Consider the following 13665-nt stretch of genomic DNA (forward strand, 5'->3'; position numbering starts at 1 on the left):
AGGACCCAAAGCCCTGGGCGGCCCTTCTGGGGTTTCTCGGGGCCTTAAGGGGGGGGGAGTCTTGAGACAGGGCTGCTGGGATGGAGAGAGAGTTCCTGCATGGCAGAATGGGGCTGGGCTGGACGGGAGGGCCCTTCTGGCCGTCTCCTCCAACCCTCTGGTTTCATTGACGTTGGGGCCAAACACACGGCAGGAATCGCCCAGTTTTGAGGCCACTTGAACGGCCCTTGGCTGGAAAAGCCCGGGAACTATCGTTCATTCTGGCCCCAGAGCCCTCTCGGATCGGAGAAGGCTGTCCACTTGGCAGGGTCTGTGTCATTCTCCTTGCTGCCTACATGCCTGCCTCTGTTTATGTGCTTTTGGAAAGGCGGGATATAACCAAGGATTATGACTGCTCCTACTCCCTTCCTCCCTCGGAGGGCAGGGAAAGCAGTCTCGAACTGGATGGTTCCTGCAGTGCGTTTCAGACCAAGGGTCCTGTTCTCTGCCACGAAAGGCCCCTCTTTAAACAGCGGAGGTCCAAAACACACTCTGGAAATAGCCCACCCTGAGACCGCTTTAACTCCCGTGGCTCAGTTAAAGCCGTCTCAAAGTGGGTGGTGGCTGCGAGGTGTCATGGACCACTTTGGGTCCAGAGGCCTCCAAGGCTTGGAGCTATGGCTTGGCAGAGAAGAGGAGGAATAAGTGAGACTGCGGCCTCAAAAGGTTGGAGAGGCCTCCAAAGCAGCAGCAGGGAAACGTCTGTCTGGGTCTGGGCTTCCCCTGTGAGGGTCTGGGTCTGGGGGGCTGTCTTCGAAGCAGTCAGGAAAAGGAAGGCCAATGACCTCTCCAGGGCTTTAATGGCAGCCTTTATAGAACCCCTGGAGAAGCGTTTGCCGTTTGCCAACTTGGGTCTGAGAGAGAGGAGAGAAAAAACCCAGGAACTTCAGCCTTTTTAGGATGGTTCCCTACAAAAATACTGTCTTGGTAAGAAACCGTTTCCAAACTTCCAGGGCATTGTAGTCCATAGTCTGCCAATGATGATCGTATTCCCCGGCCCTGTGGGGTTGTAGTATTGTGTAGAGAAAACGATCACACACAGACCCCAGAGTAGAAATGGCAGAACATCAGTATTAAGATGCCATTTCCAGTGCTAAGCATGGCTCTGAGGGGCTCATTGGGATCTTCTCTCTCTCTCTCTCTCTCTCTCTGCAAAAGCAGCCCAGCAGTCCTTGGGTTGTTTTCAAGCCCTCTCCATGTTCCCTCCTTGAGAAAAGAAAAGAAAAGGCATCGTTTTCAGGCGCCGCTTTGCAGCCTTGCTTTCTTTCCTTTTGGGGCAAAATGCCTTGGCTTTCCACATTCTTGGAGTGGGAAAAGTGTGCATATGATGCCTATGGAGGGGAGAGGGATCTTGCAGACCAGGCCTGAAACCACCCCTGGCAAAGGTGGGTTGTTTCTTCTCAGGGAAATGGAAACTTTGTGTGTGTGTGTGTGATGTGGACACACAACATCCAGCCTTTTAAATGGGGTAGGTGGTGGTTCCTCATGTAGCAGTTGTGTGTATGTGTGTGTATGCAGCACACACATTTGGATACAGACTATCCAAATGTCTGTGTTCAGTCTGTATCCAAATGTGTGTGTGTGTGTGTGTGTTGGGGGGGGTGTCACCCACACAACAGCTTGGGTCTCTAGATCTCCATTAGGAACCACCACTCACTGGATATTGTGTGTGTACACACACACACCCCACAGACAAAAGAGTTTCCATTTCTCTGAAAAGCAACTGCAGTGACTTGTAAACTTTAGCATGATAAGACACCTTGTCCAGCCTGTAGGCTGCCTGGGAGGAATTGGGGAGCCAGTTTAAAAAGTTGAATATTGTGTCTATACACACACACACACACTTGTCATTTCTCTGAAAAGCAGTGCAATTGGCGTCTAAACTTTAGCATAGTTGTTTTAAGACATCTTGTCCAACCTGCAGGCTGCTTGGGAGAAATGGGGGGACATTTAAAAAATTGGATATTGTGTGTATACACACACACACACACACACACACAGAGAGAGAGAGAGAGAGAGAGAGAGAGAGTAGTTTCCATTTCTCTGAAAAGCACTGCAGTGCCTTGTAAACTTTAACATAGTTGGTTCAGACATCTTGTCCAAGCTTCAGGCTGCTTGGAAGGAATGGGGGGGGGGCATTTAAAAACCTGGATATTGTGTCTACACACACACACACACACAGAGTTTCTATTTCTCTGAAAAGCCCTGCAATGGCTTCTAAACTTCAGCCTAGTTGTTCCAGACCTCTTGTCCAGCCTGCAGGCTGCTTGGGAGCAAATGGGGAGGGGAGAGGAGGAAAGGGGGCTAACTGTGAGGAAAGCGTGAGTCTGGGTTGTGTGTGTGTGCCCAGCTTTGTGTCCCTCTGTCTTTGCCCCCCTTCCCTCCCTGCCTCCCTCTCTCCCTGCCTGCCTTGGCTTTCTGTGCCCTGTTCCACTGTCTGCATGGAGAGCAGCAGCAGCAGCAGCAGCAGCCTTAGCCTTGCAGGCCAGGCTGGGAGGATTATCAGGGAGCCGGGATCAGTGGGTGCTTTCCAGCGCTGGAGTGCTTGAGCCCAGCCAAGGAGGCCCCGCTGGAGACAGCCAGAAGAGCAGATAGCACCAGAGACTGGCGCCAGCAGGCCCCTTTTGTTTATCTGACAGTTAAATATCAAGGCAATCGCCGCCTGGCTGGCCCTGCCTCCAGCCTCCACAGCTAAGACAAACAGTTTGGCTACAAGAATGCCACTCTTATCATAAGTTCCTATCTTTCCCCCCTTTCCTCCCCTTTTCTTCTCTCTCTCTCTCTCTCTCTTTCTCCCTTCTCATGGGTCTGCTTTTATTTAATCTGCACTTTTCTAATTCCAGAGTCTCCCCCGCCTCCCTACTCCAGATACCCAATGGATTTTCTCAAACCAACTGGTAAGTAGGCTGTTCAGCAAACCCCAAAATAATATATTATATATTAAAAGGTTGGGGAATGGAAAATGGACCTCTTCTGGGGGGAAGGATTCTTTCTTTCCTCCCCACAATGTTTGTATCATTATTGCTAATCTCCATATTTAGCAGAGATTCTGCTGGATTATTTTCATGTATTTTATTTTGTTTTGGGGCTTTTTTGTTTTGTTTCCATAGCACTCCTGGGCTGTTACATCATGAGCAGTTCCCATTAAGATAAGTGGGATTTGCTCCTGAATTAAGGGTGGACTGTGAGGTTTTAGCCTTTGCTCTGAAAAGGCTATCAAACTTTACAAGATTCTGTAAAAGTAAATAAATTGGTGGAGAAGACCAAAAACAGAGGTTTTGTAGGAATAAAAATAAGTGTCGTTCCCTAGCTGCTGTATATGTTTACTCAGGAGTAAACACAACTGAACTCAGTAAGGTGGAATTGCAAGTATACATGGAACTGGAGTTTTGTTTTTGTTTTTTGTCTTTTCCTTTAAAATGATAAAAAGAAAACTTAATGAGAAAAACTACATACCTTCATGTCATTGGAACACTTCACCTGTAAAGTCAGGAGAAGGAGTAACAAAGAAAGAATGGAAAACTATCTTGTTTTAATTTCCAGATAAGGGAATGAATTAAATTCCAAAACTGATTATCTGAAATATGTTGACTTGTTGTTTTAGGGGTCTTTTTTTGGGGGGGGGGATCTTCTGCAGTTAAAGCACAATGGAGTATTTTTTAAAAATTATGAAGAGGCACCCAGATGTTTATAGCCCTGTTCTCTCTGCATGCTTGTTGCTTGTAAATGAGTGGCAGGGTGCCAGGGCAGAAGACCATTCGAGGCTGGCACCAAGCACTGTTGCGGTTGTCTGCATAAACTTTTGGCTGGCAGCAGGCTCACCCTCAACTAGATAAATAGGCTGGCATTGTGGAAACAGAGAGAGAGAGAGGAAGGAAGGAAGGAAGGAGAGAGAGAGAGAGAGAGGGAACTGGAGAAAATTGGAAACATGGATGAAATTTCAGGGGGAGTGAAATAAAATTCCAGCAACAAATACAGATCAGTTATTGATTACATCTTGGTGTCAGGCAAGGGCTGTATGTTTGCATGGCATGAGAGTATCCCCTTTTTGTAGTAAAGGCCCAATTTCAGGCAATAAGTAATTTTTTTTCACCCCTTGTCCCCCACCCCAAAAGATGTTGTTACTGTTTAGGTCTCTGGATCTGTTTAGTTTGTCAACTTTTAAAACATTGTCAGTTACCAAGAGCTTGAAGGGGAATGGGTTCTGTTTCCAAAGGTTCAGCCAGGCTTGGAAACTGTTTTCAAATTGTAATTTGGTTGTGGGCAGGAGATCGTTGTAAAATGTCATTTAAGAAATGCTGTAGCATAGACGGGAGGTATGCTATGAATCAGGAAGTCCCTGATCTGAATCTGGCCCGCGCCATGAATTCATTAGGAGGCATTAAGCAATCCTCTCTTCTCAGACTGTCCTTCCCCGCCATCTGAGGATATACAGGAGATAATAATATTGACTTACCTTATGGTGTTGTTAAAAGCAGGTAATGTATGTAAAGCACTCGAATCAGTGGATGTTTTGGACTACAGCTCTTAGAATCCTTAGCATGAGCTGTACTGGTTAAGCCTGATGGAACTTGTAATCCAAAACATCTGGAGAATGCCAGGTTGCCTACCTCTGTACTAAGCAAATGTTAAGTTTTCATATAAGTGATCATAATTAAATGAAATAATTTCAAAACTGGGACACAGTTGTAACCTCCTGTGCTATCCATGTGGCTGGTAATTTGACAGTCCCAGTGTTGTTGTGTTCCGTTGCAGCAAATAAGCATTACTGAACACAGTGCTTCATACTCCTGAGTAAACATGCATAGGACTGTGCTGCGTGCAGGAATTGGTGTCTTAATGGCCTTTATTTTCAAAAGAGACTACCTTTTCTGCTGCAGCACATGTAAGCTGTATAAACGTATGCTTTAAGCAGATATGTTTGTTGTTGCGTGACATCAAGTTGTTTCTGACGTATGGCAACCGTAAGATGAATCTATCATGCACTTTTCTTGGCAAGATTTGTTCAGAGGAGGTTCACCATTGCCATCCTCTGTGTGACTTGCCCAAGGCCACCCGTTGGGTTTCCGTGGCCAAACTGGGATTCAGAACTTGATCTCCCATTGTCCTAGTCCAGGTGAACATATTTCTCCATAGAGATGTTGAATACTGAAATCGTGAATCCTAGTATTCTGTCAGATTGTAGCATAACCCAGATGTAAGTCACAGAATGGGTTTAGAGAGATAAGGAGTGATTTTGTCCTCTTGATGGTTGAGGCCACTAGGGGCCCATGTACCATGATTTATTCTCACCTCAATGGCATCCTCAAAGTCACTGTATTACCTTCTCTTATGGGATAGGTGCCGTTAATTCTTACAAGAAAAAGGTAAATGATGCTGCATTCAGGAGTCAGTTTTGCAAAATTCTAATAATCTTCCCCTGAAACAGTTGACATTTGGTGCACTTGGCAGTTCCTGTTATTAATGCCAGAGACTTCCTACTACACACTTACTTGGGCTTATGCCATGCATACTCTTGTCTCCTGCCACAGGGTGATGGCACTTTTTGCTGGTTATTTTAATACGCTGCTATGTGCATATTAGATGACACAATGGTCTTGAACCTGAGAGACCAAAATGATAGCACACTACACTGTTAAGAGTGCAATTAATCCACTTTTACTGCTATGGCTGCCTCCTGTGGAATCCTGGGATTTGCAGTTTAGGGAAGGGCATTTAGAATTATCAGCCAGGGAGTCCTTCTGCCTCATTAAACTACAAACCCCAGAATGCCACAGGAGACAGCCATGCCAGTCAAAGTGGAATAATAGCACTATAGCAATGTAGTGTGGTAAATTTCCAAGAAGCAAAGCACTGAATGCTGAATAACAGTCTTGAGCAAACCATCATCACTCATTCCCAGTTTCCCTGTTTTAAATGAGAGCAACATTTATTTACTTATTTACTTATTCACTCTGCTTTTCAGACTAGCATTGTTCCCACCTCTGTACAGTAAAATAAGGCTGGAGAAGACTTAAAAGTGGGAAAGAAAAAGTACACAGGCAAAGGAAGGAGAGTCAGGAGAGAAAAGCAGAGGAGGTAGATCTACTTGAGACAGTGTCTGAATAGACAAGGCACGCTATAAATTGACATTCATATTCAGTTGGGTTCAAGTTGGTCTTCCCTTGCTGCTGATCTTGCTTGAATAGAGGCCCTGCAATGGACCCCACAGCCCTTGTACTTCTAAGATTTGTTAGTGGAAGAGGCTAGATATGCACCAGCTTACTTACCGAGTAAGAAGGTAATTGTTTTCTTTTTTTGGTGAGATGGTGGTTCTGGAAGCCAGTACCGTGAACTCATTTCTTTGGCCAGTGGACCAGCCAGGCTTTTGTTCTCTGTGGCTTAGATATTTCTCTTGTGGGACAGCTATTCCTCTTGTCAGCCAGCTGGTCAGTATCCAGTGTCCCGCTTCCCCCAGAAGATGTGGAAGCCCCATTGAAACAAGCAGTCTGAATATATGATTTTGTGTACCTGCACTCTCTGGAGTTATATTGCTTGATCCTGGACTTGTTTATTCTGTAATAAATCCTGATGAGTTCAATGAGACCTACTCTGAAGGAAGCATGCACAGAACTACTGTCTGAGGCTACAGTGTCAAACATACCAGAAAGATCTGTTAAAGCCAGAGAGATTTTACTTCATATTAAAGGTGGTTAGGACTGGGATGTCACTTTTTCAACAAAAAAAGTTGTTTATTTATTACTAATGGCCGTCTCTATTGGACAAACCTTAGGGAATTTGGAAAGTGTGATGAATAGCTGGCAGCATCAGAGCTGTTGGAAGGCATGGTTAAGGGGCTGCCATTTGGTTTCCGGTAAAGATGCTAGGATAAATCTATTAGCAGAACTTTAAACATCCAGTTTGCCCATTGCCAGGGCCTCATTCTCCCTTAGTGGAATGATTTTCATTAGGAAGTGTTGACATAAGGTAGCAAAACTGTGTGTAAACAGAAAAAAAAAAAGCCACAGAAGCTTGAATGAGCCATTTTTGAAAGGAAAAGTTCTCTGTATTGGCCAGTGGGAAGTGATTAATGGAGTGGGTTGGAAATGTTAAAAAAAAGGGAAGGAAGGAAGGGAGGGAGGGAAAAGTTGGATTATTCATCCCAAAATGTTCCTCCCCCTTGAAGTCCATTTGGCAATTGAGCTCCGAATATTGCAGCACATGGAGACAAAAATACCCTATAAGTCTGTCATTGCAGGTGGTTATTACAACCTCTGACTCCTATATAACTTCCCGTTTAATCAAAGCCATTGTGAAGGGAGAGAGGGAGGGAGCGAAAGACAGAAAAAGAATTCATTGTCTGTATATCATTTGTATGTTCTGCTTTGAACTTCCCCACATTCTTAAGTCTCCAAAGTGAAGTGCTGTTGATCTCTGTGCATTCCTTGAGACTCAATAAATGAGGCTAGGAACTAAATTTAAAATCTTTCTGTACTTTTTTCTTTTTGGCCAGTTGTGGTTGGTGTAGGATTAGCCATAGTACTCAGTCAGACAGTACTCTTCATCAAGACAGATAGGAAGGTGTCTTTTTTCTTTTTCCTTTTTCTTCCATGCATAGCTCAGTTTTTCCTATTGAGGAAAGTGGATTGTTGGCTTAGGTAGACAGCAGCTTTAATGGCCAACAGGCTTCCTTCTCTGTGTTCTCAGGATTGAGCAATAACATTTAGTGTGGCTTGCTTGTCCAGTGTTACTACCCTAGGACTCTGTGTTTTTTTAACATGAATGTTCTGAGCCCATAATGATATTGGAAGAAATTTTAAACTGATGTTCAAGAAGGTGACAAACAAGAAATGAGGTCAAAGGGCTTTAGATCTATCTAGAACACACTTACACAGAGGTCCAATGTCATAGTGCTGACAAAGGGAGCCAACTAGGCAATTGGCATGAGGGATCTTTCCCAGTGAACCTTAGTTGGTTTTGAGGGGTGGAGCTGCTCCCAGGTGCCATCCTTCAGTTGTTGCTCTGCCCTCAAAACTGCTACATAAAGAGATATTGGATACCTCCTTATGCAATATGGGGGAAGTTGTTCTTTTAGTATAACTGGGTTATGACAGCGTAGACACAATAAAATTCTTGCCTGTATCTGTCAATATCTACATTTGATCAGTGCTCTTTCCACCATTTAGATTAGCTGTTCCAAGATGTGAACATTGCAGAAGAAACACATGCCTGTCACCTGTGGTGTAGTGGTCTTTCATACATATGCAGATCATAGAATCATAGAGTTGGAAGAGACCGCAAGGGCCATCCAGTCCAACCCCCTGCTATGCAGGAAATCCAAATCAAAGCATCCCCAGCAGATGGCCATCTAGCCTCTGCTTAAAGACCTCCAAGGAAGGAGACTCCACTACACTCCAAGGGAGTGTGTTCCACTGTTGAACAGCCCTTACCGTCAGGAAGTTCTTCCTAATGTTGAGGTGGAATCTCTTTTCCTGTAGCTTGCATCCATTGTTCCGGGTCCTGTTCTCTGGAGCAGCAGAAAACAAGCTTGCTCCCTCCTCAATATGACATCCTTTCAAATATTTAAACAGGGCTATCATATCACCTCTTAACCTTCTCTTCTCCAGGCTAAACATCCCCAGCTCCCTGAGTCTTTCCTCATAGGGCAAGGTTTCCAGACCTTTCACCATTTTAGTCGCCCTCCTCTGGACACGCTCCAGTTTCTCAATGTCCTTTTTGAATTGTGGTGCCCAGAACTGGGCACAGTATTCCAGGTGGGGCCTGACCAGAGCAGAATACAGTGGCACTATTACTTCTCTTGATCTAGACACTATACTGTACTTTTATTGATGCAGCCTAAAATTGCATTGGCCTTTTTAGCTGCCGCATCACACTGTTCACTCATGTTCAACTTGTGGTCTACTTGGACTCCTGGATCCCTTTCACATGTAGTTTCATTCAGCCAGGTGTCCCCCATCCTATATCTGTGCATTTTATTTTTCTGCCCTTAGTGCAGTACCTTACATTTCTCCGTACTGTATTGAATTTCATTTTGTTAGCTTTGGCCCAGCTTTCTAGTCTATTCAGGTCATTTTGAATTTTGATCCTGTCCTCTGGAGTATTAGCTATTCCTCCTAATTTGGTGTCATCTGCAGATTTGATAAGTATGCTCCCAATTCTGTCATCCAGGTCATTGATAAAGATGTTGAATAACACTGGGCCCAGGACAGAGCCCTATGGGACCCCACTGGTCACTTCTCTCCAGGATGAAAAGGAGCCATTGTTGAGCACCCTTTGGGTTCGGCCGGTCAACCAGTTACAAATCCATGTAACAGTTACTTTGTCTAGCCCACATTTTACAAGCTTGTTTGCAAGAATGTCATGGGAAACCTTGTCAAAGGCCTTACTGAAATCAAGATATACTATATCCACAGCATTCCCTTCATCTACGAAGCTGGTAATTTTATCAAAGAAAGAGATCAGATTTGTGTGGCATGACTTGTTTCTCTGAAACCCATGTTGACTTTTTGTGATTATGGCATTGCCTTCTAGATGTTCACAGACTCTCTGTTTAATGATCTGCTCCAGAAGATGGTACCTTGCCCAATGATCAAGGGCTGTTATGGTATTTTCCCCAGTCATTCTTTCATTCATTGATTCCCTTCCTTTTTTCATTCCCTTCCTTTTTACACAGGGCAGAAGAGATGTTGAAAGGTCTGGTTTCTCTTGTTTGTCTGTTTTTGGTCCCACCTCCCACTGGGTAAAGTCTCCTTCAGGCAAGGGAGTATACTAGGTCAGTGCAGCATCATGATCTAAGAAGCATAACTGAACTTTTGTATACAAAAAATATTTGGAACAAGTGGTGGAGCTAATTTCCGAGATTTTTGTAGCTTGGAGCACTGATCAACATGTCTGTTCAGGTTCTGTGAAAGGGGCAGTTAATACAGTAAGTTGAATATTAGTCATAGTGGGTTGTAACATATAGGATGCTTTTTAAAAGTACCAATCAAGATCATCCAACCTTTAATCATGGGAAGAATGCAGATAATTCATCTCATGTGTGTCATGGTTAGAGCATTGAGCTGGGACTTGGGAGATGCAGGTACTAGTCCTCATTGAGTTACGATACTCACTAGATAACCTTGTTCGCAGCCTGACCTATCTCAGAGGTTCATTGTGAGAATAGCGATAAAAAGATCTTGTAAACTGATATGAGCTCATTGGAAAAAAGCTACAGTAATATAGTAAAGATAGAGAGCCAGCATGGTGCAGTGGTTTGAGCATTGGACTATGACTCTTGAGACCAGGGCTTGAAACCATGGAAACTCCACACATTTGTAGCCTCAGAGGAAAGCAAAGGCAAAATCTCCCTCTGGACAAAGCTTGCTAAGAAAACCCAGCGATAGGTCTGCTTTAGGGTCACCATTGATCAGAAATGACTTGAAGGCACACAGCAACAGTAGCAAAACGTAGTGGTGTTTTTCTCTGATACTTAATATGAACCATCTCTGTAGCAATTAATGGTGGCAATAACAAAAATATTAAATACTTTTACAAGCTAGCAGTGGATGCCCAGATCCAATTCACCCAGTTGTAAATGGCATTCCAGGCTATTGGGTTATGAAATATTGTCGAATGTGGCTTTGGCCACATCTTAAGTCAGGATTATCCATGCCACCATATTTCTGATTTCTATGAATGGTTATAAAACCTGGACAGTGAAAAAAGCTGATAGGAAGAAAATCAATTCATTTGAAATGTGATGCTAGAGGAGAATTCTAGCAATATGGATTGCTAAAAAGATGAATAAGTGGGTCTAAGTAAAACAAGCTTGAACTCTCCGTAGAAGCCAAGATGCCTAAACTGTGATTGTTGCACTTTGGACATATCATGAGAAGACTCAAGTCATTAGAAAAGACAATAATGCCTGGTAAGGTAGAAGGCAGTAGGAAAAGAGGAAGACCACACTGCAGATGGATAGATGGAATCAAGGAAGCCACAGCCTGGAGTGTGCAAGGTGTAAACAGGGTTGAAGATGACAATGTGACTTGGAGGTCTCTCATTCATAAGGCCACCCACCATATGTCTACCTTTAATTGATGGTAGTTGACAATAACAATTAAAGGTAGCTGCCCTCTCTGCTTTCCATTCTGACATTATACAGGCTACAACATCACAGAAACTTTGGTACGCAGTTCACATAGTTCTGCATGAAGACTGGAAAGAAATTCTCAGCCCCAAATTTATGCTTGGAAATTCAAAACATTTGCCCGCCCTACTCTTGACACCAAGAATTGCATTGCAACACCAGCATGTCTGGATCCTGTTTAGTTGATTTCAATCGGAGATGCTTGTGAAAGGATATTCCTAATGGAAGCTTCCCAAAATAAACAAGAATTTAGAGAACCTCAGATCATGCTAATGAGATATGCAAATACCTGCCATTAGGCCAGTTGTACAGAAGAGGTTATGTGAGGCAAAGAAGTGAATCGGCAAAGCTACACAGAGCTGTTGAGAGGCAGAAGTACTAATTCATTCTGAATAGTGCAGAACTTATAAGATCTATATACTGTCATGCTCCCTGTTCAGGTCAGATGGGTCAAGTTCTGATTCTTGAAAATGAGTGCAACTTCACATGTGCACATACATATGTGCATTCATACATAGTCATTCTGCCTTTGGTTACTCCTAAGTTGATGCCTGGCAGCTGGATCTGTGAACTGATCATGAATGGTATTTGAGATGATATAGAAGTTCACATTTGATGAATGTCATGTTGCAATGATCATGTTGACTATTTGACTAGAATCCTATTTTGGGAGAAAATCAGAATATAAATTCAATAGGTAGGTAGGTAGATGGATAGAAAGTTTGGAGTTCTTGGAAGCAGAAAATGCAGTTCAAGAAAATTCATGTCTCCTATGCATATTCTGTGTATAAAAATACAGTAGGACATTTTGCAAAAGCTCTTTAGATATGCACAGGTAGGAGGTGCACCTGGAAGAAATAAAATCTATTATATTGAGGATGGGAAAAGCATGACCTTCCAGATCAAAAGCTAAAAAGGGTTACTGTTTTGGATTACAAATCCCAGAATCCCCCAGCCAATATTACCATACTGGTTGTAAATAATAATATCAGGATTCTCTAAAATCCCATTTTGTGGGATCACATACATTGTTGTTTTCTTGGTAGGTTATGTTGCTATAATTGTGTGCAGTCTTGTTTTAAGTGAGGTACTAAACATTATATATGTGTTGTATTGTTTCATACTACAAATGGAGACTCATTTGACTGAATGACCTACTGTATACATTAAAAGATACCTGAATGCTGCATGACCACTAGCTTGTGGTACAGAAAAGGTTCTCCTCCCATGTTCCTTCTTGTTGTCTTAATACCTGCTGCAGGGCACCTATATAAGCTGCCACTTGAACCTTGTGATATTCTTTCTCTTATTGTTTATTGAGCCTGCATACCCCATAACTACATAAAGAACTAAAAAGTTACAATTAGTTTATAAGAATGTGAAATTATTCCTTAAGTTGCTATTACAATAATACATGAGTTATGGGTAAGGAATTGGTTGCAATAGAGCTACTTCCAGTTCTTGGGTTCTTGGTAATGGGCCATTTGAAGATGAAGCATTTTGACTAAATGCCTCATTACAAAAAAGTTTTTTGAAAAAGTTGTTTCCTTAGAAGATAGAAAACACTGTACATTTAGAAAGTGTATAGTATAAAGTATTTCACAAGTAACTCAATTTCCTGTCTGCCCCATTGTTTTCAGTTTGATTAAGTATATCCTGTTAAACTGTATATTCCTGTTCAAGGTTATACTTGACTCTGATAAAATGAGATTACATAGTTGCATACGCACACATACATGCAGTTCTTTCCCTATCAGTTCAGTAGTGAGTTCTTGGACAAACAAAATATAGGGATGGATGGAAAAGGGATGCCTATTAAGTATGTGCCCATCCCTGTCATCTTGTATTCTTGTTGTAAGGCCACATGACCTTACTTTGTATATAGCCAACAGTGCTGATAATTTGCCAGTAAACTGAGGTGTCATGCACACAGATTGGCTTTGGAATCCTTTCCTGTTTTCATTTAAAAGGGTTTGCTTATGATTAAGAATCTGGATCCACTTTAACCTGGATACTGAGAACATGTGGCCTTGGAAATTTGCTGTTATTGTTGTGTGCCTTCAAGGTATTTTCAGCTTATGGCGATCCTATGATGAACCTGTCATGAGATTTTCTTGGCAAAATTTCTTCAGAGGCAGTTTGCCTTTGCCTTCTGGGGCTAAGAATGTATGACTTGCCCAAAGTCATTCAGCGAGTTTCCATGGCCAAGCAGGGATTTGAACCCTAGTCTCCAGAGTTGTAGTCCAAGGCTCAAACCATTGCATCATGCTGGCTCTCTTGGAAATGTGACTCATACATATTTTGTTGCTGTTCCTCACCGACCCAATCAAACTTCATGTCAGTTAAAAAAAAGAATAATAATTTGTCTCTGAATTTTAGTTGCCAAGATCTTGGAAGAAAATCTCTTCCAAACACTTCAACTTGTCTTCTAGTTGATATAACAAGTGCTTTTTAAACATTTCCAACCCAGTGTTCATGAGTTCCAAGAGGTATCATTT

The 13665-nt window shown here is 42.8% G+C and overlaps 1 protein-coding gene across 3 annotated transcripts in view; it reads left to right on the forward strand.

The window, feature by feature from the left end:
• The window catches only part of SMAD7 (SMAD family member 7), a 62675-nt gene that overhangs the window by 1493 nt on the left and 47517 nt on the right, over positions 1–13665 (forward strand). For 2 of the 3 annotated variants that reach the window (XM_042451405.1, XM_042451406.1), the window contains exon 2: positions 2883–2936. In XM_042451405.1, the coding sequence (XP_042307339.1) occupies positions 2883–2936 (54 nt within the window). Of the gene's footprint in view, positions 1–57; positions 967–2882; positions 2937–13665 lie in introns of those variants that run through there. The other variant, XM_042451407.1, reaches the window with a different exon arrangement.

The sequence above is a fragment of the Sceloporus undulatus genome, chromosome 2 (assembly GCF_019175285.1).
Source record: "Sceloporus undulatus isolate JIND9_A2432 ecotype Alabama chromosome 2, SceUnd_v1.1, whole genome shotgun sequence".
Taxonomy (NCBI): Eukaryota; Metazoa; Chordata; class Lepidosauria; order Squamata; family Phrynosomatidae; genus Sceloporus; species Sceloporus undulatus.